This window comes from Thermobia domestica, chromosome 16 (assembly GCF_964235325.1).
Source record: "Thermobia domestica chromosome 16, izTheDome1.hap1.1, whole genome shotgun sequence".
Classification (NCBI taxonomy): Eukaryota; Metazoa; Arthropoda; class Insecta; order Zygentoma; family Lepismatidae; genus Thermobia; species Thermobia domestica.
The window spans coordinates 130,739,150-130,764,287 of record NC_137469.1 but is presented as its reverse complement, the minus strand read 5'-3'; the positions used below and the strand labels follow the sequence as shown (position 1 = coordinate 130,764,287).

General features: G+C 37.2%; 2 protein-coding genes across 4 annotated transcripts in view; one reads left to right on the top strand and one right to left on the bottom strand.

Moving 5' to 3' along the window:
• The window catches only part of LOC145673417 (uncharacterized), a 755,597-nt gene that overhangs the window by 507,054 nt on the left and 223,405 nt on the right, over positions 1-25,138 (top strand). The window contains exon 25 of the mRNA XM_081743106.1: positions 5,333-5,529. Coding sequence (XP_081599232.1) covers positions 5,333-5,529 — 197 coding nt within the window. The remainder of the gene's footprint in view (positions 1-5,332; positions 5,530-25,138) is intronic.
• Positions 1-25,138, bottom strand: part of LOC145673418 (uncharacterized) — a 207,508-nt gene that overhangs the window by 171,001 nt on the left and 11,369 nt on the right. The window contains exon 2 of one of the 3 annotated variants that reach the window (XR_014128765.1): positions 5,172-5,508. The exons of the other annotated variants lie outside the window; for them this stretch is intronic. The gene's annotated coding sequence lies outside the window, so the exon portion shown is untranslated. The remainder of the gene's footprint in view (positions 1-5,171; positions 5,509-25,138) is intronic. 3 annotated transcript variants of the gene reach the window in all.

The window sequence follows — 25,138 nt, the reverse complement described above, 5'->3', positions numbered from 1 at the left end:
CAGACAAAGTGATATTTTGGCGTCCCCCTACTTCTAGCCTATAATTTACATTTTATACAGTGATTTTAATATTTTAAACCCATTTCTCAAAAAGAAAAATTAATACTCAAATACACGTTATAGGTATATTTAGTACTTAAAATATACATATGGTATTAATTACGGGTCTAGGAAAATTCGGTGTAGGAAATTTCGGTGTAGGAAAATTCGGTGTAAGAAAACTCGGTGTAGGAAAATTCGGTGTACAGAAAATTGGGTGTACGGAAAATTCGGTGTGGGGAAATTTAGGTGTAAGGTAGATTCGGTGTAATACATATTGAATATTACCACTTACGATAATTTACGACACTTCATATTGTGAAAACGAAAACCATAAAATGTAACGAATAAAATGTTATTTCCTATTTCAAGAAAAGCAAATTTATTATTATTATTATTTTTTTTTTTTTTTTTTTTTGCCTTCAATCCAATACCTCTTGCATGTCTTTTGCGGGGTATTACTATAAACTACTTTTCATCACACAATGAAGCTGACACTTTTTGAATTAGAAATAAAACAATTACAACTATAAGTTCAGAGAATAGTTATAGGAACAATTAAAAACACCTTTCCTATATAGTATGTGATAGAACATATACAAGGTGATTCTTTTAAAACTCACGAAGTCCGATTTTCATGCGGTTTGTGGCAAATGATCAAGGAACGTTGCGAGATTTATGGAACTATGCTTACTGGTTTAAATTCATTTGGGGTAATATCGGCCACGCATCTAGAAAAGCAGCAAATATTTGCCACCGTACCGAATTGGAATTAGGTGAGGTGCGGTGTGGAGATTTGAGTTTCTTCGTTAGATGGCAACCTCGCGACGGTCAATAAGAAACAGGAAACTGGGCTGTTGTATTGAGAATTATGCTGTGCTACTGTACCAATATGATCAGGACACAGTTACAATAATGTACTCTTTGGAGCAACGTGATTTTATCGTTAAAAAGATTTTGGAGACCGGGATCTGTTGTTGCTACGCAAACGGCAGTTACACGCAACTTTGCCTCACGTTCTGCCCCAAACAGGAACATAATATGGTCGCTAGTGAATAAATTGCAGGAAACAGGATCGCTTCTGAGTAAGGCAGGGAAGCATCGGACGCCGCTGGCGGATGTTGTGCAAGATGTCAGTTACCGACTCTTTAAGTCAACCAAGAAATCTCTCTGTCATTTGTAGCGAGAAACCGGCTATCCAACATGTAATTTGTGTGTGTTACCACTAACACTTAATTTTTGGGGGCGTGGTGGCTCAATGGTAGAGCGTTCAACTCCGGTGCATGGGGTCCCTGGTTCGATCCCAGATCGCGCCGTGTGGACTTTGTGGTGGACAAACACTGTACTCGTGGGTTTTCTCGGGGTTCTCCCGTTTCCTACCACTTTCTTCATTCCACCATTTCACTCAATTCTCATCATCACCGTCTCATTTAGCCTAACCGGCATAACCGTGGGACGTAAAACTAAAAGATTTCATTTCATTTCACTTACACTTAATTTGTATTATTCAATTTCGCTTCAAATATCCAATATCTCATTCGAACTGTAACGTACAATGGCGAATATTTGCTATTTTTCTTGCGGCCTGCTCGATATTACCCCTGATGAATTTAAACAAGTAAACATAGTCCCATAAATCTTCCATCCTCCCTTGATGATTTGCAACAAACCGCATGAAAACCGAACTTCAGTTAGAAATTCTAGAGCCAAATGAATCTGTGAGTTTTGAAAGAATCACTCTGCATATACATATATAAGATGCAAAACTATATTGATTAAAAAAGTCTCAGTGGAAAGGGCAATATAAAGCAGGATGGTTTTATCAGATAATATTTGTACAAATAGTGGACTTCTCCTCCAATCAGACACTTTAGTTTGTTTGCCTTAAGTTAAGGTAAACAAGTACTGCAACCCTATTGACTCCTTATTGACTTCTCCAATCAGGCGTACATACTTTAGTTGAGACATTTATTTTTACAACTTTGAGTAACATAAATAACTATGTTGTTTTTGAAGAATTTAGATTTAAATATTTATTTATAAAATAGACATAAAATCGTCAGAACATTTTTGAAAAGTCTACAATTTTCAACTTTACCCGTCCAGTTACCAACTTTTTTTTTTTTTTTAAGTAGAAAATTCTAGGAGACATCCTCCAAAACAGCATAAAAACAGGTTTTAAATTAAATGTCGATTGGTAGCGATGGTCGATTCGCTAAATCACATGAAAGGACATCGAAAAACAAATTTCCCGTCATGTAAGGGCCATGAAATGTTAAAATCCTTCGAAATCTAGAATTCAAATTATTTCACGATCACAATTTTTAAAAATTGCTTATAGTAGACAGTATTAAAAGTACGTTCTACACAAAGTTTGAACTTAAAACTAATACTCTCATTTATCCTCAAAGTTAAGTTTTTAATAAATCCTACGGTCTACTACAACGAATCTTTTTTACACCGAACATTCCCCACACCGAGTTTTCCGTACATCGAATTTTCTGTACACCGAATTTTCCTACACCGAGTTTTCTTACACCGAATTTTCCTACACCGAAATTTCCTACACCGAATTTTCCTGCTCCCATTAATTACATTGTGTTTATTATTATTATTATTATTATTATTATTATTATTATTATTATTATTATTATTATTATTATTAATGCACCGATATTTATAAATAAAAACAATATCGAACAACAAAGGTTGACAGTTTGGCGCGGCCACAGTGGTCGTAAACTTGGAAAAAGCGGACACAAATAGTTTATTCCGAAACAATAGAAGATGATGGACGTCTCTCTATCGTTCTATACGTAATTGTCCTTTGTAAATCGATTGCAACTACTCCGAAAGTGATTCGAAGAACCCCTGCTGCAATACGTGCAGTTATATATACAGGGTAGTCCAAAAGTGTGGATCCTCGCTAACCAGTACCTCATCGCTAACCAGTACGAAGTTATGACAGGTGTTAATGTGATTTCATGAAGCGGTTACAGGTTCAATGTGCTCTCCCTCTAATTGTATGTGCAACTAATAAAAAGACGGTGTAAAATAAATGTGCGTTTGGACTTAGGATATAAAAATAAAGTTTGCGATTTTGCACATGCACTATCTTCGAAGAAACATTAATACTTACTGAAATGCAATTTAGTTCAGGATTACGTTGTTTCGGTAAAATTAAGAGATTCAGTATAGAATCTTCTTATATAGTACTGCACTGACGTTTAATGTACAGCAGCTCCATATGACTGATAGCTTATCACTGCATTATGTACGAGGCTTTCACTACAACTTTGATTCAGGGACGAGGGACAATCCAAATTACGTACTAGACAATATACCTTTTCCCTTTGTAGGGCTCAGATAGCGGATCTCGATTGCGATCACAACATTACTCATCACGCATTTCCAGTTAATTGGTTCTGAGTCCTTCAGCTGCACCTGGCTGCAGCTACTTCCATTGCTCAACCTTTGTACTACTCATGGTCAACTCAATAAGCCTTATTTTGCAGATAAGCAAGGATAAGCTTAGACTGCAGAGCTACTAACATAAGCATATATGTAACTTTTCGGTAACACTAAAACTATCATATAAATGATATGACAATGAAAAACTAATAAAATTCTTCACTAAACACACAGTATTTGAGTCCAATATACTATTCAAAAGCTTTCATCGAGCTCAGAAACGATATGAATGGTTAAAACATATGATATTGTTTGGTTCTTTTTTTTTTTTTTTTTTTACTGATTTTTCGACATTTTTTATTTGTTCATGTTTACATGCATTTTATGGACAGCAAAAATATTCCTCTGTCCTCAAACTCTGGGTTTTAAACCAGGAGAGATACTTATAATAAAATATAAATACCGATTTCATAGGCGGCGAAATTGTCAAAATCGATTTTTGACCGCTTTTTCCGAGTTTCCGGCCACTGTGCGGCAGTGTAGTTTCTAAGGAATTAAAAATAAGTACTGTATATATTGTTCACCCTTCACTTTCACTTTAAAAGAGTAACATATATAAAATCCAGTAACATTCATAGCCTGGGCAAGGTTCACAAAGAACATGGCCCTCTATAAACAATACGAACTCCCACTCCACTCTTTCTTCTACATGTCAGGTCTCCATTTGTCGATACAGGCCCCCTAGTACTATGAAACTCTCTTCTCCCATGGTAAAATAGATAAAGATTATGTAATTAACGGTACTTTACAAGAATATAAACCAAAAAGGACAGTAGAAAACACGTTATAAAATTTTCTTTTTGAGATTCGTTTGGCGCCCCTGACTGTGACGCACCGGAAGTCACCCGGGTTGCCCGGCCCTTAGTTCGCCCCTAAGTTTTCATATTGTGGAATGTCTATACAAGAATAACACATAACTTGTATCATTATTTACAAATAAGAATGTTTGAACTACAATCAACAAATTTTAACAAAATGATGAAGAAAGGTTTATTAGCAATGACCGATTTAATCGGTAAAATAATGCTTAAGTAGTATTTATCAGAAGACTAAAAAGATCGTATGTAAAACTATGGGAGTTTGTTTCTTAATTTGTTAATATTCTTCCATTGAAATAATTTTGGGGTCTATTGGACTAGAGTGGCAAATTGTAAGAAATGATTATTCACATCAAAATAAGGAAAAAAAATCCTCCATATTGGCATGTGGAGAAAGTGTATACTTTTGTAGCTAGGGCCGTTCAAAAGCTTGAAAATTACATCACAACGCGTGCTATTTCGAACACGAAGAAGCGTGAGCTGGCAGTTCATAACGTTTTCGACTTCTCATCGACAATTCCTTAGTTTAGAGGGTTACGCCCTCTCTTAGAGAATAGTACTAAACACACTGATCAAGTGAGGGATTCCAAACTCTTAAGAATCTTTAAGGACATTAGCATTAGGTATGGTGAATGTTTACATTTTCGTATGTGTTTTTCGTGATAATTTTAACGGTAATTTACTATTTGCAAAGCTGTAATTTAAACAGAATTCTAAAACAAACTCTTAATCATTTGCATATGCATCTACATTTTACGATTCACCCCAGGCACTGAATAGCTCTATCTTATTATTCCTCTAGATATGCCGTAGGTGGTTATTTACGAAATAATATATACTTACAATATTATTTTGAAATAATCTTCGTTCGCGCACTCACGTGGTCTTTAGTTTTTACACAAGCTTTACACTTTAGGATATATGGTAGAGTCCCCACAACCTGCGGGTTAAATTCTGAATTATTCAGCCTTAAGATTACTATATAAGCTTCCTTGTTTTCATAGGTCCCAATATTTGCTGACCAGAATACAGCTTTTTTCCGTTCATTATGCCGTTCAGTTCAAGATGAGCTCCACTTTGTAAAAGATGCAACGATTTTTTCTCCCAATAGAATATCTTCATCAATTTATGTCATTACCAGAGGAACGGTAAACGTACTAGATGCATCAGGTTCTAGGATCTGTAAAATGGAGCAAGGAAGGTAAGTTTATTAAGAGAAATAAATTTCCATTTGTCAATTTATGAAAACTAGAAAATTCTTTGACCAATTATTTTCAGCAAGAATAGAGAGATTTTGGTAGGAGAGATAGAGATTTTGTACATTAGTAATCCACTGGTTGCAGGATACTTACTGAACCTTCGGCCTGCAGCTGTCTATTAAGAAAATTTTTAAAAGAAATAAGCACACAGTCACTCACTGTTAGTTGTATCATCAAAACTAACAATAGGTTTGAGTAGAGCAAATCGGATCGATCTGGATCAGGGAGAGACCAGAGCTGGACCAAGACCACGTCCCCTGCATACTGATTGGCTGTCACATATCACGTGACGAACAAGGCCCTGCTCCCTGCACGCTGATTGGTTGTGACCCCACCCCCTGCACGCTGATTGGCTGTCGTGACCCCGCCCTACACGCTCATTGGTTGTCATCCCGCCCCCTGCACGCTGATTGGCTGTCATGTTTACGGGTACTTTTAAGGGTGTATTCGTCCCCTTTTATGACCCCTATCAAACATAGCAGACTACATAACATAGCAGAGCTATAAAAAACAATTAACACATTTTCCAACCTCTATGTAACATAGCAGAAATTACATAGGATTATGTAACATAGTAGAGCTAATAAAAGACAATGAACACATTTTCCAACCCCTATGTAACATAAGAGAAATTACATAAGACTATGAACACAAACACTACGAACACATGTTTTAACAGTACTCTTATGTAAGATAGCACAGACTACTAACATAACAGAGAACAATGGAACTGTACTCGTTCTCTTTTTCAACCCCTAATTTAACATAGCAGAAATTATTTAAGGCAGCGAACACAGAGACTACGAACACAATACCCCTATGTAACATAAAAGAGTATGGCTTATTTTCCAACCTTTATGTAACATAGCAGAGATTACATAAGAGAGGTTTTACAAGCATTTTTAACACAGCAGAGCTATTTTATGGGTTACTTTTAACCAGTATTTAACATAGCACAGATTACATAAGATTATGAACATATATTACAACCCCTATTTAATACAGCAGAGAATACAGAAGACTATGAAAAAGTAGCAGCCGTGAATTCGTTCGATTTTATCAACCCCTACGTAACATAGCAGAAATTACACAAGCATTTGTCAAGTACTGTATGTTCCAAAAGTATTGAACATCGAGGCCAAATGTCAAATATTTAAACCCGAATAACTCATAAACAGAGCCTCATATGGAGGTGCTGTTTCCACATTTAGTAATAGGTCATCAACTACTACATGTCACAAAAATACTGACTATCGAGGTCAAAGGTCAAATATTTAAACCAGAATAACTCGTAAACGGAGCTACATATTAAGGTGATGCTTCCAGATTTAGTAATAGGCCACCAACTACTACATGTCCCAAAAGTACTGACCATCGAGGTCAAAGGTCAAATATTTAAACCACAATAACTCATAAACGGAGCCACATACAGAGGTTGTTCAGTCTACATTTTGCCAACTTTGACTTATCAAAAAATTTAGAAGAATCCATGGTGCCAGGTCCATGAGTGCTCGATGTGTTTCCCTTGGTTCCTAATAATAGCCTGATAGCGTAATTTCCACTGTAATAGGCTTCTCTGAAGAACTGGGAGTCGAATCTTGTCCCATTCCGTTTACACAACTTTCCAAAGTCCTTCCACAGTTGTCACACGCCGTTTTCCCAAAACCCGCTTAAGCAATCCAAATCAACAATAGTCCATAAGACTTGCATCTGTAGATTTAACAGGTACCTAATTGAAAGGTATCACCTCTTAGGACTTGCCTCCTCCATCTCCCTGTAGAATGTGAAGGACGATCGTGAGGTATCCCACATAGCACACTACGTCCCTGGGATGTCCCATTTTGATCCCAATCATCCCATTCGGTTCCCGGGATTATTGGGACAATGAGAAGACATCCCATGGGGGGCCTGCATGGGACATCCTAAAGGATTCCTATGTAGAATATCCACGGGACGTCCCGGATGGGACAGGAGGTCCGAGGGAAATCCCACGCCGGACATTAGTAGGGCCACACATACGACTCTTACAATGACAAAATTTCCACATCATTTTGTGGCAATAGCGTTACGAAACTGGTCTCCCATACGTGCAACATTAAGAATTATGTTATTTTCATTAAGAATTACGATTTGCGAAGTTCATTTTATTATTTACTTATCGGTAGCATTAGTTTGTAGCAGGCGACTTCGTCAGCCAATCAGTGATCACAATTCATAAGCGAACCCTCACAACACCGTACATGTATTATTAGGTAGCGGTAAATAGTTCTAATTTACAGATATGAAGAATTATCACATGTAACATCTACATATATATTTAAAATCGGTGTTAGCCGTTTCCTCGATTATCCGTAACGCATTCACTATTGCGCATGGCAACTAGTTCGTGCATACTTCACCGTTCAAATGCATTTGTTTCCGGATACAACATGATGTGTTGTGGTTACTAGATTTTTGTGTGTCCCTATAAAATATGATAAGTCCCTATAGAATATATTAAGAAACATTTCTTCGTGTGATTAGAAGGGCCCAAAAGAAGTTGGTGAAACATAATTTACACTGTGTGAGCTGAGTGTTCTTATGGTTAACGAACAATGAAGAAGCTTGTGTTATTTTGCAATTTGGATGAAGAATTTGCCTCATAATTACAAACTATGCACTTTATGTGGCAGATATGAAAATGTTTGAAGGAAGCACTGGAGTACGTTAGCGCCGTGCATCATGAATGCAGTAAGTGAATCTGTTATTTGTGTCCTTTTTTGTACTAGACGTGTATAAGTATTTTTAAAATAGGCATTACAAGAGCTGATGGTTCTACCAAATTTTGATATTCCTACATATTCAGGTCAGGTTAGAGCTTTGTATTTGTTTTAGCAGAGGAAGTACTAAATGAAGAGCTCCATTACTACTTGCAGATTGACTTCAGGAGGGCTAAGTATAAATATAGTGTAGACGTATGGCACACAATATAGTGTATAAAACACGAACTAACTTGTACTAGATAGCTAGTGAAAACCAAGAATGCTATCTAACCGAGTCAGGGCAGGAGCGCCGTAGTGAGGCCCGAGCGGTCAGTGAGGGAATGCATCCGTATGAAGCAGGCGCGTTAATGACGGGGGTTGCCTACTTAAAGGAGCAAAGTGAAAGAGCACACTTACTCATATAATACTTTCACTATCACTCAAAACTCATTTCAATATGCTGTGCACTGCCAGTGATTACTGTTATTTACACTCTAATTCTTTACGAAAAGTATTTCACATCGTATGCTACCTGGGTTAACTGCCGCAGGTGGCGGCCCCGAATTACAAGATGTACGGAGAAATGAACAGAGTCAGACTAATGTGATAATGAGATTAACAAACATCAGAAAGGCCATCACTGTAGAGTGATTAATAAGAGAGAAAACGTAAGTTGAATTGTGGACTGTATGTATTCGCGGATTAATGCGCTATGAGGAGAGGTGGCAGTAGAGCATTATCTGACAGTGTTTCAAACACACTGTGTTAACTAACTTAGGATATGTATGTCGCTGTATTATCATGTGGGAATCAAGGTGGAACAAAAGAAACCCTCTGTGGGGCAGCTAACCCCTTTTGCTCGCTCAGCTATTTCGTAACGTAAGTAAATCACTTTTTTTTTATCAATAAAGTCGCGTGTGAAGAGTGGACGAAATACTACGTGACATTATGTCATTCTCGTGTGGGGTAGCTGCAATGTAAATTTAACCTCATCCTTTCGAAAGATATGATATTTAATTGGCCGCATTGCTTTAGTCATTGGCAGGAGTATACTTAGGCCATTTCATTCAATTGAATAGTTCAAGGAACCAGTTCCTTACGGATCGAATTGGTTAGTGAATGAAATGGCCTAAGTAAACTCTTGCCTAGTCATTAATAAGTAGTGTGTAGTTTGCAACATTTAACAGTTCCACGGTACTAATTTTGAGCAGTAAGAAAATAGGATGTAGGAAAGAGCAAAAGAAGCATGAAAACAAGTATATGTGATTAAGAGTGAATAACGGAGGCCAGAAATGGAATGTAAATGTAAGTAAAATATATGAAAGTAAGAACAGATAAGTTGTAATACAACGTTGAAAACAGATTCATGTGTGTTTTATCCGGGGCTGGCATTAGCGGCAGTTTAGCCTTACCTATAAGTTTCTATTTGGTAGAACCTTCTGCTCGAGTGAACCTTTAAAATATTCATAAGACATGGAAGGGTGCCATAATTATAAAACTTATTCACCAGTGATGATTTGTACATCACATACTTGAAGGTGAATACCTGTATATTAGATTTAAGAACTTTGTACTATACAACAGTCTTTCTGTTTTCACCGTGCAGTAACCACTATTGCCATTAACCGCGATCACTGGTGAATAAACTTCTTTCGTGTTGTACTATATGATAGTCCAACTTTGATTTTAAGTTTTTTTTTGTAAGGTAAAATAAAGGTTTGGTATTATTTAGGTTCTTTCTCAAATCACTTTGCTGTGGCTCACTACTCAGTGTGTAGTGAGTATGGTTCGTTATTTGTAACTGAAATATAGTCATTGATGAATTTTATAGTATTGGATAATATGGGTAATTAACGCCCTCTGGTGTTTGAATTTTGAAGTCGTTTGATATATGTCTCTGGTATTGTAGTTTGAATGGTGTGGACGTATGCATAAAACACGAATCAATCTGTGCTAGGTGTCCACTAAAGAGAACGAATGTTATCTAACCGAGTCAAGCTGGAGTACAGCAGGGGGACCGAAACGCCAACAAGGAGTGCTCCCGCAGGGACCAGGCGCGTCAGCGTTGCTGGGCATATACTTAAACGATACCAGATGATGCTCGTATAGTTTTGGCGCAACCACATTTTGGGAGATTTACACGTAAAAGTCAGTAAATTACTTGGCGTGAAAAGACATGTTTGAACCACCCGACCGATCTCAATTACATTTTCAACGTGAATGAGGTTTGAACCTGGGATGGCTTTTATCTATTTCTTTTGACGATAGAACTTAGGGGAGTAGAAGCAGGGGGAGATATAAAAATCAGTCTATTGAAGAATGAAAGTGACTCTGTGACTTCATGACTTCATCACTCATGGATCACTCGATCAAATTTTGAACATACATGAGGTTCGGGCATGGGATGGATTTTATCATACCACTTTGCAGCTTAGCAGGGGAGAGACATTTAAAAATCATCGAAAGTGTCCGATATTAGTGTCGAATCCATAGTTTTCGGGTCGCTGAGACGAATATTAATACTTCCAATGCCGTTAAAATCCATGTCGCTAAAAAAAAGTGTATTTCACGGGCATCAAACACGTAATGAGTTGTGCATTTAAAATTTTTATTTTAACGCAGCGAAGCGGGTAATCGCTGCTAGTTTTCAATAAAGATGAATCGGTCTTAGTCATAGTTCTTTTGAGTGTCGATCAGTGTGATACTCGTTCCTTTCGTAGAGCTCTTTCGTGACCAAGCGATTAGCATACGCGCCTTTGGCGTGGGAGATCAGGGTTCGATTCCTGGCGGGAGCTCATGTGGTTCGGATTCCACGTTAATCAGTAAGTCCACGTCTCATATAGCCTCACTGCTGAAAGGAACGTTAAACTCAAAATCTATTCAACTCAACTCGTTCACTCTCGTTTCTCACTCTTCACTCACTCAACGCACTACACAAATTGTTCTGTTTGAGCTTTATGGAAGCATCAGTGTTGCAAATATGAATGGTAAAAAATGAAAATGACATGAAATCTTTAAGTTTTACGTCCCACTGTTACGCCGGTTAGGCTAAAGGAGACGGTGATGATAAGAAATGAAGAAAGTGGGAGAATCCCGAGAAAATCCAGGAGCACGGTGCTTGTCCACCACAAAGTCCACAAGGCGCGAGCTGGAATCGAATCAGGGACCCCAATCACCAGAGGTGAACGCTCTGCCACTGAGTCACTGCGCCCCCTGAATGGTAAAAATATTTTTAACAGAACAAGATAACGATAAAATGGAAAGGAAAGAGGAATTGAATGCCTTCGTGTAAAATAGCATTTGTCAACCAGTCAGGAAATCGGTACTTTGTATTTCGTGAATAGTTTTTGCTTTCTTTCCGTCCGAAATGTAAAATTTTGAACAGATAAATATAATTAATATGTTCTAGAACACCCACAAAGTGACAGCTTTCCAGAAAGTATCGTAGTGTGTATTTTGGAACATTTTCTTTATTGTCTCGACAAACGTATGTCTTTGACAATGGTTGTTTCTTTTTCAAAAATGAAAAAGCTTCAGTAATTTAAATGCCTACTTCTGGCTTTACCGTTTCCCCTTTGTTTCCGAGATGGAAATATATTTATGTAGCTCTTATAATTTCTACAATGAATATCACATTCTATATACAATGCTCACGCGGCATTGATAGGATTGGTTAGAGGGTGAATACACACTGTACTCCAGCTGGCCATTCAGACACGTTTTCCCTACATTTCCTCAGTCCCTTTAGGTGAATGCCAGGATAGTATCTTCTGCCTTACCACATCAATGACAACGGGAAACTTTTATTTTACTTACTTCATTTCATGTTCTGTAAGTATTCTTAAGAGTGTTCATTTCGAGATTATATAGTAGAGATTTTTTAACCTCACCTGATTCTTCTGTGTATGTGTGTGAAAGAAAGATAGATAAGTTTCATTGTTTTCTATTTGTCTCACGCTATGTATGTTGTTTCCTGAATTTAGTGAAACATGGAATAACCCACATATTCCCGAATTATTGTTCGTCACGGATTTCGGTGATATTTATAAATATCTATTAGTTAATGTCAATAATTGCTAAAATGGTGAAAATAGTTGTATATTTCTAATGAGGGCATCTGTGTGGCGGTGGGTCGAAATCGACCCCCTGGGAATGTCGTGGCTAATACTCTGGGTCGTTTTCGACCCCGTGGGTAGATATGTATACGTGAGTCGAAAACAACTAAATGGAAATAAATGGGTTTAAGATTGGAACACCCGAGTTCTGGCTGAATCTAACGTCATTCACTTTGAAACAATCGTTCATGACTGACACATATCTCAAGTTGGCGTTTAAGTCGTAATATTGCGCGCAATTTTCGCTCTTTCACATATTTCACGTTAATCGTTTTTACTTTCATATCTTGATATACCGTACAAAAAGTAGTTATAGATTTATAAAGCACATGAAAGAAGCGAAACCATAATTGTAGTGTTTTTTTAGATATAGCAAGCTTATATCCATCGTGTGAATTAGCAACAGATGACAAAATTGCTCGTGGTATCAAGGACGTCATGCCGAAGTTGGACGGAAACAATAAATGTTTGGAGACTCCCCATGGTAAATGAAGTTCATTTGAAGATTTATCTTCGTCTATTTAGAAATAGTATGGTACGCGACTGCTTCTTCTGAGAATACGTTCTTACAAAAAAAAAAAAAAAAGTAAAGACGATTTGTGTAAGAAGAGTGTAGTTATGTTCTTTTGTGGTACGAGACCGCTTTTTCTTGAGATCTGTATGTGAGTTGACTCTTAGAGAAAGAAGAAAGATAATGAGCGTAGTATAAAAAGCAGATTACACATTCATAATTTCACTGTTAATGTATTTTGTAACAATTGTTTAGTGTTTTTTTATGTGACAGCTTTTTGTTGAGCTTTGTATATTACTTGACATTCCTAGAGAAAATAAATCTTTTCTAACAAGTGTTTAGTTGCGCTCTTTTTACAGTCTCTGATTTGTTTCTGTCAAGCTTTCAGCACGTAATATCTGCGACACTACGTGAGGGTGTAAAGCTGAGAAAACATTTTTTCATTCAATGGCAGGAATCACCCCTTAATATTTTCCATTGTCATCCGAACACGCTGTATTAAGGATAAGTCTTTGATCACTTGGTAGTGATAGTATAAAGTGATATTTCATAGTTTATGTTTTTCTATTATGTATATTTTGGAACTTCAGTATCTTTCTTATCGTTTTTTCCACTTGTTATGAATATTCAAGAAAATGCAGTTTTTAAAACAAATCAAACTATTTCTCATTGCGCATTGTAATTGTGTTAGTTACTAGTTGATATTTTGATACTAGTTGAGCTCAGACTATATTATTATTATTATTATTATTATTATTATTATTATTATTATTATTATTCCTACGAAAGTAACGTGTAATATGTAATTCAGAAGTTTCTCGATATTTCTAATTATTTTTTGTAGCGTAGCTGATTTTCACCAGCATCTCTTACATATAATAGAAGTTAGGAATACCTGGCAATTTTGTCAATGATTCAATTGCTACACGTTACTTTCGTATCATTTTAAGGCTCTTCTAAACGCTCCTTCCACATTTCTATTTTTGAAAAAAGCTGAGAGAACTAAAGAAATAATAAATTTTCGGAAAGTGGCTCATATAATAGCAATGGAACTCTCTAATGTGAACGAGTTTTGAATAACTTATTTGTAGTTGAGATATTTGTTCCAGCCTATCACATCATCATTTGTGATCTATTAAACATCTCAATACAACTGAGTTATTTAAAACATTTCTTAGTGTAGATCGTACAGTTCTATGACCATTATGTGGCCCCATCCCAAACGTCTTCTATTTTCTTACATTTTCCCTCAATTTTCGAATTGGCAGCGAACGTTTAGAAGAGCCTCAAAATGTCATCCAATGAACATCCCGTTAATAGTCCCATAGTCATCCTGATTGTAATCGATACGTGGATACTGGTCGTCCAGCCACCATCCCATGGACATTTGTGGGAGCAAATTTGGAGCTCCATATTACATTTAACGTTATCCAATCAATATCCCACATTGGACCCTATGTCATCCTATGATAGTCGATTCACGTTCCATTGTTATCCCAAAGTTTCTTAATGGACATCCCTTTGTGGCCCGTTTAATATTCCGTTTACCCGCGGAGTTCCCGGGAGCACATTCGGATAATTCCGGGATATCCCGTTATCCGTTGCAGGATCAGTTTCGGACGACCAGTGGACGTCCTTCTGCTATATGGAATAATCTATTGACATCCCATTGTTATCCCACGATTTACCAATAGACATCCTTTTGTGGTCCCGTTGAATGTCCCGTATCACGAGATATTAGCGTACATCTGGATCTCCCGCGGTAATCCTTTGGAAGTCTTGGTAGTATATCCGGATAATACCGAGATGTCCCGTCGTCCGTTGAGGGCTCAGTCTCGGACATCCCGCGGACGTACTTGTGCTATGTGGGATGTGATGAAGCTTTGTCCATGTAAATGCGCACCAGATTGGCGTCATTTCCGCACATTTTTGGAATCTCATGCTCGTAGATGAGCCGCATGATCTGCTCCTGAAAATACTGCGAATTTATTTTGCGTTTCTTCGCCACCCTACGAATCTTCAGTTTACCTCGGTAACAGCCAGTAACGACCATGAACCCTTTTGGGAAGGATTCTTTACAGACACGGACTCCCCCTTTCTGAAGTTCTTGGCGCCTTTCTCTCGGTACATGATGGCCTGGGTTTGCCGCAGTCGGAAAGGTAAATCCATGCTTCATCGAGCGTTACGACGTACATCCGACTTTGTACTGCCAGATGCCGTTCGTACAGCTTCCGGACGTTACACTTTCGTTACTTTTGGTGGGCATCCGTGAGATGATAGCCGCGAGCTTTCATGACTTTTTCCAGCTTGAGTTGATGGTGTAACGTCCGGCTCACAGTCCCCAAAGACACTTCAAGACGATTAGCCATACACTTTAGTGTTGGAGGATTTTCTTGCATTGCCATTTTGCGAAGTTTCCTCTGCATGGTGGAAGTAGCCTTGGTGCATTCCCGCTTCCTAGGAAACTTCGTTGGCGATCCAAACGGAGGAGCTTCTTTGCCCTTGTACTTTTTAATAACATTTTTAATTCCACTTAAACTGATGTTGCAACCATTGTTCTTGCACTGTTGTCTAATGACAGAAACACTAAAGTGGGCGTCATAAAGAGCCGCAAGATAGCCTTCTCCAAACCGGCTTAGTTTAGGTGACATTTTGGTTGCAGAGCGGAAACCCACACCCTTGGAAACAAATTTAACACAACTCTCACAACAATGGTCTTGTTTTCTGCGTTATTTTCGTCCGCAGGGAAAAACAACTCAGTTCCCAGGAAGCTACTGCACAACATTGCAGGACGCCACGAGCCATATCGGGTGAGTCAATTCTGCCCGGGAGTGGTAAGGTACGAAGTCCGCCAAACTTAGGCTGAACAACCTCTGTATTAAGGTGGTGTAACCGACCAGGTATCGGGTCGTTGTTCGGGCTGCCATTTATTTGTGAACGTTAAGTGTTTCTAGTTCCTGTTCGGGCATCATTTATTTGTAACCAACCAGGTATCGGGTCCCTGTTCGGGCGCCGAGTTGTTTGTTGTAATTGTTTAGAGTATTGGGTTGCTGTTTGGACTGCCATTTATTTGTAATCGCCTGATTTTAGTTTGTTTCTGATGTCCTCTGTGGTCCTGCCATTAAGTATTCTCCTGAGACCTGGACTTACCTAGGTAGGACGTTGAAGGACCTCTCCAAGAAGGGATTATATAATTGTTTTTAAATTGCTCGTCGGTCTTAATGACGAGATGAGCATTAGGCGCCAAGAGATTCGGATGGCTTGTCTCGAAAGCCTTAGGGACGATTAGACTGTCATCTAGACCATAACGCACAGAAACATTATTTGCATACACAATGAAAACACATTGGGTCAAATAACACTATACTTATTTATTACAATACTATATAAAAAAATAATGAAGAGAAACGATTACAACTCTCAACACTGGATATATTATATATATATATATATATATATATATATATATATATATATATATATATATATATAATTAAAATTGCACTTTACTGTTTAATACACTGTAGCCCTTTATCACTTTGATTTATATATAGAAGATTATAATTTAGATTTTACTATAAATGCTTCTCTTACACCATTGACGCACTTGGGGAATTAGCACTGGGGAAAACTTGCCGGGATAATCCCACGTAGTAATTTAATTGCTGCTCCAAACAGTCCTGAAGAGACGACACGAGTCTTCGGTGAAATAACACAGTCTCCAAAGTGAAATGCTAATGTAAAAAATAATCACTGTTTTTACGAAATATATGGAGCGTTCACAAAAATACCTTTATAACCTGGTGACGGTTATAGTGGTGTTCCCACATTTAGTAACAGGTCATCGAGTACTAAGTATCCCAAAAGTACAGACCATCGAGATAAGAGGCCAAATATTTAATCCCGAATCCTAAACGCAGCAACATATTGCTGTTCCCATTTGGCAAGAGAGATTGCTCCTGTCGACGGTGGCAGCCCGCTGGGAGGTAGCCGGTACCCGTCCGCTGCTGCACGATGATGTACTTGTTCAAAGTTGCCGAGCGGCAAGCGGTCGAAAATCGAATAAAAATATATGCCCTTTGTCGACTGTTGCCGACCGTTAGAGTCGGCAAAACAGTCGGAAAGCCATCTTTACGACCCTCTGCCGACTCCTTATGCCGGCCTCTTTTCGACGGCGGCGCCGACGCATTTACTGCGCCTTTACGACTGTTTGCCGACTGGTCGTCAAGGCAACTTTCCGATGGCGGCGCCGACGCATTTGATGCACATTTCCGACTGTTTGCCGACTGGTCGGCAAGGCAACAATTTGACCTTTTCTATTTTATGCACCTTTTCTGCTGTTTTCCGACTGATCGAAGGATCTCTTTTCAATATCGTCTTTCCGATTCTCCCACAGGCGGCATCCGCTGTTTTGCCGCCGTCGAAGGTGGCCCTTTGCAGGCTGGAAATCAACCCTTCAGGAAAGCAAAATTTTCGTCACCTTTTACATTAGTCTTGCCTAAGTCTTGCCCCATGCTATGATTTCTCGACATGCGAGCACCCTTGCAAGTTTCTGAAGAATAATACTTGTATTTTTTGTGTGATCGGGTTTATTCAACACTCAAAACTATTATTATTTCTGTTGCTGCAGACATTTAAGCTTCCCAATATTAATGCACTTTACATAAAAAGGAACGTTATGAATGTGTTACCTAACATTCGTATTGTTACTATTGTGAGGCTCCTAAGGTACAGTCTATTGAGCGCAAATTTGTTTTTTATATAACATAGAACACCTTAGAATTGTGGAAGGCAAACGGCTATTACCATTATTTTTCAGTGTAATTTTATTAGGCAAAAGCTTATATTAGCTTATATAATGCATGTTTTTACATGACGGAAGAGGCAATTAAAATTAATTTAGCAATGCTACTTTAAAGCGGCCCTTTCTCTGGGTAACACAAAATATACAAAATCTAGCACCACAACTAAATAGGCTATTCAAATTTATTCTTTCGTTTATTTCAAAACCCCAGAAAGGTATGAAATATTCAGCTAGTTAGAATAGGCCTTCTTTGCTTTTCTTCTGTTTGTGATTGGTACAAAAATAAAGTAGACCACCCACTTTTATTCCTTCGTTTATTTGAGTAGCACAAAATCATACAGAAATATTGAGCAAGTTAAATGGACCTTCTTAGCTTTTTCGTGGTTGGTACAAAACTAAATGGGCCACCCAAATTTATTCCTTCGTTTATTTAATACAAAATGCTAATTCCTTCATTTTTCCGCTTGCTACAATACTGAATAGGTTACACAAATTTATTCCTTCGTTTATTTGAATAGTAGAATATGGTATAAAATACTCAGCTAGTTAAAATGTTCCTTCGTTTTTCTCTGGTTGATGCAAAAAGTAGAACATCTAAATTTATTCCTTCGTTTATTTAAATAGCACAAAAAGGTATAAAATGCTAAGTTAGTTAAAAGGATCCTCCTTTGCCTCTTCTGGTTAGTACAAATTTATTCCTTTGTTTATTTAAATATTACAAACTGATATAAAATTCTCAGCTAGTTAAAGTGGTCCTTCTCCGGTTTATTTTCTCGTTGCTACAAAAGTAAATACGCTACTCAAATTTATTCATTCATTTATTTGAGTTGGTACAAATTTATTCCTCTGTTTATTTGTGTAGTACAAAAGGTATAAAATACTGAGCTAGTTAAAATGGCGTTTCTCGTTGGTACAAAATTAAATAGCTCACTCAAATTTATTGCTTCGTTTGTTTGAGTAGCAGTAAAAGTTATAACATGCTGAGCTAGTTAAAATGGCAATTCTTCACTCTTTTCTTCTTAATACAAAATTGAATAAGTTAAACAAATTTATCACTTCGTTTGTTTAAATAGTACAAAAAGGTATAAATTCTGAGTTACTTAAAATGGTCTTTCTTCGCTTTTTTCTCTCGTTTTCACAAAAGCAAATAGAATACCCGAATTTATTTATTCATTTCTTTAAAAGGCACAAAATGGTACATAAATTGTTAGCTAGTTAAAATGGCTGTTTTTCGCTTTCACTGGTCAGTACAAATTTATTCTTTTGTTTACTGATATATTACAAAATTGTATAAAATAGAACACCCAACTTTATTCTGTCGTTTATTGGAGTAGTACAAAGACACATAAATTCTGAACTAGTTAAAATGGTCCTTTTCACTTTTTCTTGTTGGTACAAAACGAAATAGAACACACAAATTTATCCGTTTACAAGTTACTAAGGGTTAAATATTTGACCTTTGACCTCGATTGTCAGTGCATTTGGGATATGTAGAAGTTGATGACCCACTGCTAAATGTGGAAATAGCACCTCAATATGTGGCTCTGTTTACGAGTTATTCCGGTATAAATTTTTTACCTTCTACCTCAATGGTCAACACTTTTGGTACATGTAGTATTTGATGACCTGTTACTAAATGTGGAAACAGCACTTCAATATGCTGCTCCGTTTACGAATTTTTCTGGTTTAAATATTTGATCTTTGACCTCGATGGTCAGTATTTTTGGGGACACGTAATAGTTGATGACCTATTACTAAATGTGAAAACAGCACATCAATATGAGGCTCCGCTTACGAGTTATTCAGCTTTAAATATTTGACCATTGGCCTCGATGTTCAATACTTTTGGAACATACAGTACTTGACAAATGCTTGTGTAATTTCTGCTATGTTACGTAGGGGTTGATAAAATCGAACGAATTCACGGCTGCTACTTTTTCATAGTCTTCTGTATTCTCTGCTGTATTAAATAGGGGCTTTAATATATGTTCATAATCTTATGTAATCTGTGCTATGTTAAATGGTGGTTAAAAATAGTCCATACTCTTTTTCTGCTCTGCTGTGTTAAAAATGCTAGTATCCTTTCTTATGTAATTTCTGCTATGTTTCATAAGGGTTTTAGAAACAAGCCATACTCCTTTATGTTACATAGGTGTGTTGCTTTCGTAGTCTCTGTGTTCATTGTGTTTAATTAATTTCTGCTATGTTAAAATAGGGGTTGAAAAATGTGTTCATTGTCTTTTACTATCTCTGCTGTGACGTAGTCTACGATGTTAAAATAGGGGTCATAAAGGGATCGAATATACCTTTTAAAAGTGGTCGCAAACATGAAAGCCAATTAGTGTGCAGTAGGCGGGGTCACGACAACCAATCACCGTGCAGGGGGCAGGGTCACGACAACCAATCAGCGTGCAGGGGGCGGGATCACGTCAGCCAATCAGCGTGCAGAGTGTGTGGCGTCTGGCAATCAGCGTGCAAGGGGATGTGTCACCGGTCACGTGATGTGAAAGCAAATTAGCATGCAAGGGGCGTGGCCTTGTTCTCTCCCTGATCCAGATCGATCTCTTTTTGCTCTACTGGTTTGCTTGTGCTAGTGAACATAAAACCTGTGTTATGGTTTCATTTACCGAAAAGTTAGAATTACGCGTGTGAGACAATTTACTAGAAAATGGGAAAGATATAGACTGATTAGGAACCGATATTTCAGCTATAGTAGTGATCACCCTACCCAACACTACGGAACATCAGCTAAATGTTGTCTGTACGGTTCCCAGGTTAGTATTTGCCGGAGAATGGACCAAAAATTCTCATTTATCAGTTCCTTTAATTAGAGAATTCTGTTCACGAATACTTTCTACTACTGAACTAAGTTAAGAACGAATTAACTCAACTTCGCTTACAAGAAAATTCTCTCTACTCTTACACAAATAAATTTCGTTCTCGATCTCCACGAATCTATCATTGAAACCTGACGTTCTTTGTTCTGTATCAGTCTCAATGTTATGTATTTATTTTCTTAAACTAACATTCATCTCATCAGTTTTATTCTCAAGTAAACTACTTTTGATATTACTTCACTCAATGCCTGTCTAGTGGTAGCAACAATTTGCTTAACGTGATCCTTAAGTTCAGCATTTTGTTTAGTAACCTCATTAAATTTTCGAATTATATTTTGATTTAAACTATCCAAATTTCCTTTCATATTCTTACCCATATCAATTAAGTTTTCTTGCAACGGTAGCCTCAAAACTAGGTAATTTCTCTAGGATCAACATTATATTAATAGTTTCACTTTTAGTACCTTTAATCACTGAAGACACTGACTCCTCAGGACATTCCTTACACACAAAAGCAACATAAAGTTCACTTAGCGTAGGATGAGCACTTGCTGCTAATCCTTTACATTTTAAGTGTCTCCAAAATTTAGTTTTATTACACTCTACAGCTCTACCTGTTGATTTATCACAACATGAAAATATCCCTTCAACTATATTAAACAGTTTCTTCTATGTCTGACATGTTTCTTTCATTTTATGCCGCAGTATAACTAATGAACTACCGTAATTGCGGGCTACTTGGACCCTTAAGGGGCTACTTGGACCCAAACCAAAAACTCGTTTAAAATCCCATATGCAATGCAATAATGAATGAGTTTAGAGTTAGATCGGTTAGATGGGATCATAAAGCAGGCGTACACACATTGAAACTAGTTCTGTGGTAGGCTACGATTGAGCAGCTCACGCAGTAGCTTAGCCAGGATGTGTGTTTGGGGGGGGGTCCAAGTGCTGTTATAGGTACATATAGAAAAATTACAAACAAAAAAATATATAAAGATAAAATATATATATAAAAAATTACAAACATCAAAGTACCAAAGTACATTGTCGGACCTCTTTTGGGGGGCCCGGCCCCTCCGCCCCCCTTCCCTACGCCACTGATCGGTGAAAAAGGTCGTTGACAAAAAGAGTGCATTTATTGACCGCCAAACTTTTATGTGTGGACACTATTTGCAAGGAAGTGGAACCAATGCTAAGTATACACATAAGTAGTTACATACAGGTTAATGAAACTGACATGCTAAACTTTCTCATATACAATAAGAAGTGTGCGTAATTGCATTATTTATGAAGTGTGTACATATGACCTAGAAAACATGGATATTTTGTCCCACCACATCTTTTGTTAACTTTATCCCACCCCATCCTTTGTTATCGTTATCAGTGAAAAATAAAGGTCTGTTGTCACGTGTCAAACAAGTAAGGACTTTTCATTATTTCCTTATACCGGTACAAAATGCCACATCAATATAAAAGATTGCCTGCAGGTCGAAAATATGCTGATTTTTCATAACAGCTTGAAGAATGTTTACCAGCAATTCAGTTGGGGGAAATGTCGCAAAAAGAAACAGAAGCTCACTCTAAGACAAGTCGTTCCACCATAGAAAGAAGATTAAAGTACAGGTCAAGGCAGAATCCGGGCCATCTGAAAGTGTTCACTGAAGAAAAAGAATTAGCCTTCGCTAGCCATCTTGAAGTTTGTGATTTCGGATTCCTCGTTAATTAACTTGATTTCAGATTTATTGTGAAGTGCTATTTAGCCATGCATGGGAGAACTGTCATTGCTTTCTAAGACAATCTTCCCAGTCGAGATTGGGTGCAGTTATTTTAGAAATTGCACCTCCAGTCAATGACTAGATTCGCTGCTAATATAGATAGGGCTCGTGCAGCTGTAGAAGAAAACGTAAACAGCTATTAAAGTCATTATATTTTATAATACCTCTTAACATGTTCTCTTTGTGGTTTGCAGTAAATAAAAAGTGTTGTTCTTGGAACACCTGCGTCTTACTTAGTCACAGAGCAGATTTCAATGGTTTTCTGTAGGAAAATATGGGGGTGAGTTCAAGTAGCCCGAACGCGAGTATTAGTCCTGGATCCACAGTACATGCCCGTAAAAATTTGTGGGTGCACGGAGTTTTATTGTTGCGTCGTGTTCTTCGACCTATCATTGTCTACTTTTTCTTGGGTAGACATCTCAATTATGGTCGCTTATCTCCACAGACGCCATTTTCCAATATGGCTGCCAAATAAGTAACCAACATGCATAACTAAGGAACTAAGTTACCTAGCAAAGTGATTTTGGTGTCGAATCATTATTTTTCGAGGTCAAGGAATTGAAATATTACCATAAAATTGCTATATATTGAAGAATTTTATATATTACAGACAAAAGATACACTATGTATATACAGGGTGAACCATTTTAATTCATCCACGGGAATATCTCGAAAACCACAAACCGAATCAAAAGAAGTTTTCAATTATGTTTGTTCACCACAAAGCAAGACACATTTTGGCGTACTCCTCAATACCAACATATTAACAGTGTTGCCAATCCATCACAAAGTTGCATTTTTTAAAAAAGTCACTACGTCAGATTATTACAAATTCCAAATCTACATTTAAAAATAAAACAAACAATACCACACTTATTGTTCAGTGTTGTAAACTAACGACGCTACAATATCACAAACATTAAAAACAACCAAACATTGAAGGTTTCTGAAATAATAATTACGCAAATGAGACGTACGGGACAAGACATATCAAATGCACCTTAGTGTCTAATACTATAATCATGATTTGAGTATTTCGAATAGATTTGAACAAAATTATAAGAAATTAAAAATTTGTCTTTTTGAAAAGGCTTTATTTCGGAAACAAAGTTAATATACAAAATGGCTTTACGTTCACAATATATGTAAAAGCAGTAAATCAAATATTGTGCTATTAGTGCCATTATGAATTAATATTTGTTAATGGTCCAAAATATCATTAATATAAACAAATTGAACAATTAGAAAAGGTGCTGATGTGGCTAAACAACCGAGTATTCTTACAATATTTCCCACATATAAACAACATTTTAGCAACCACAATATTTAGTCTAATATTATTTTGTCATGTTTAATATATGCTATTTTTGTGTCAAAATATAAAATATCAATATCAACACATTAAACGAGTGGTTTCATAAAGAGCACTGCGTTACCCTTTTACAATTTAAGTCTTTCCCGCACATATCTTATACCTCACATTTGAGTAATCTTATTATTTAAACCACTAAAAGTAGTTTATTTTTGCAAATAAAGATAAAAGATTACCTAATATGCGTCCAAATTTATAAGTCAGAAACAAAATGCATGTGACTTACAGCTGAGAATTTTCACAGCGCTTGTAACAAAGACAGTACATTGTACACAACAGTTGAAATTTCTTACATATTTATTGTTTATAATTGTTTGTTTTGCAAGAACACACTCGCAATACAGCATCTGGTAAAGATCGGAAACACTTTTTCGGTCTCAGGAAACCGTCTACTTTCTCCCATCCAAATTTCACAGGTCTTTCAGTAATGTGTTCCTTTTCTAATGACAACAGAGATTCTCCGATGACCAAATACTCACTTTTAATGGGACCTCGAATAGCAGATGAGTTGCAGTTCTGATGAGTTTAGGGCTCAGTCGATAAAGTTCGTAGCATAAACCATAAAAAGGTTTCTACTTTAGTCGATTTCGCCCACACTTTCGTAAAATATGTTTCTGCATTCCTCATGTCTTCAGCTGAGAGACTGCTTGTTTCAGCAAAATGAAGAAGATAATTTGTTGGTCGTGCATTCAGTGCTGCATTGTTTGTACCCACTTTATTTAAAATGCCATTGGAAGAGAATGTGAGCCTTGAGGACGACGCTACTCATTTTGTCTCTAAGTGTATCATGTAAGTGGTGAATAGGAATGAAACGATTCTTTTCTCCCACCCCAAACGTTACCTACAATTGCTTCAGCCCTTTACTACTCATGGTTGCAAAATATCTTAGTAACAAAATAGCCACATCTGTATCATTGGACAACTCGCTGCGCGCCGCGTTCAAGTGCCCAGTACGTGTGAGGTACAATTCTTTGGTCGCCTTCTTCAATCTTTGATGTGAGCATTTCAATATTAGTTAAGTTTCCTTTTATGCGTGCGGTAGCAGGAAGGACACCGTCATTTATTACCATTCCGCTTGTAACAAGAATTAAGTCTGTTGAAGGTTTTTCAAGTGTCATTTTTTTTGCTAATGCTTGCAGCATTATTTTATTTTGAACGGCATTCCAGAATTTCAGTTTGGATTGGTATATGAGTCTGAGATTGAAGGCAAGCGAGATGAATAGATCCGGTAGTGCCTGATTGACGTACTCTCTTACTTTGAGTGAATTTTCACAATAACTATCAAAAGTAAAGTGTATTTCTTTGGCTGGGCATACTTTAGTGGTTCGTTCAATAACAGCATTTATTGCTTCTCCAAAGTTATTAAATACTGACATTTTCAACATTCTTATCTGCG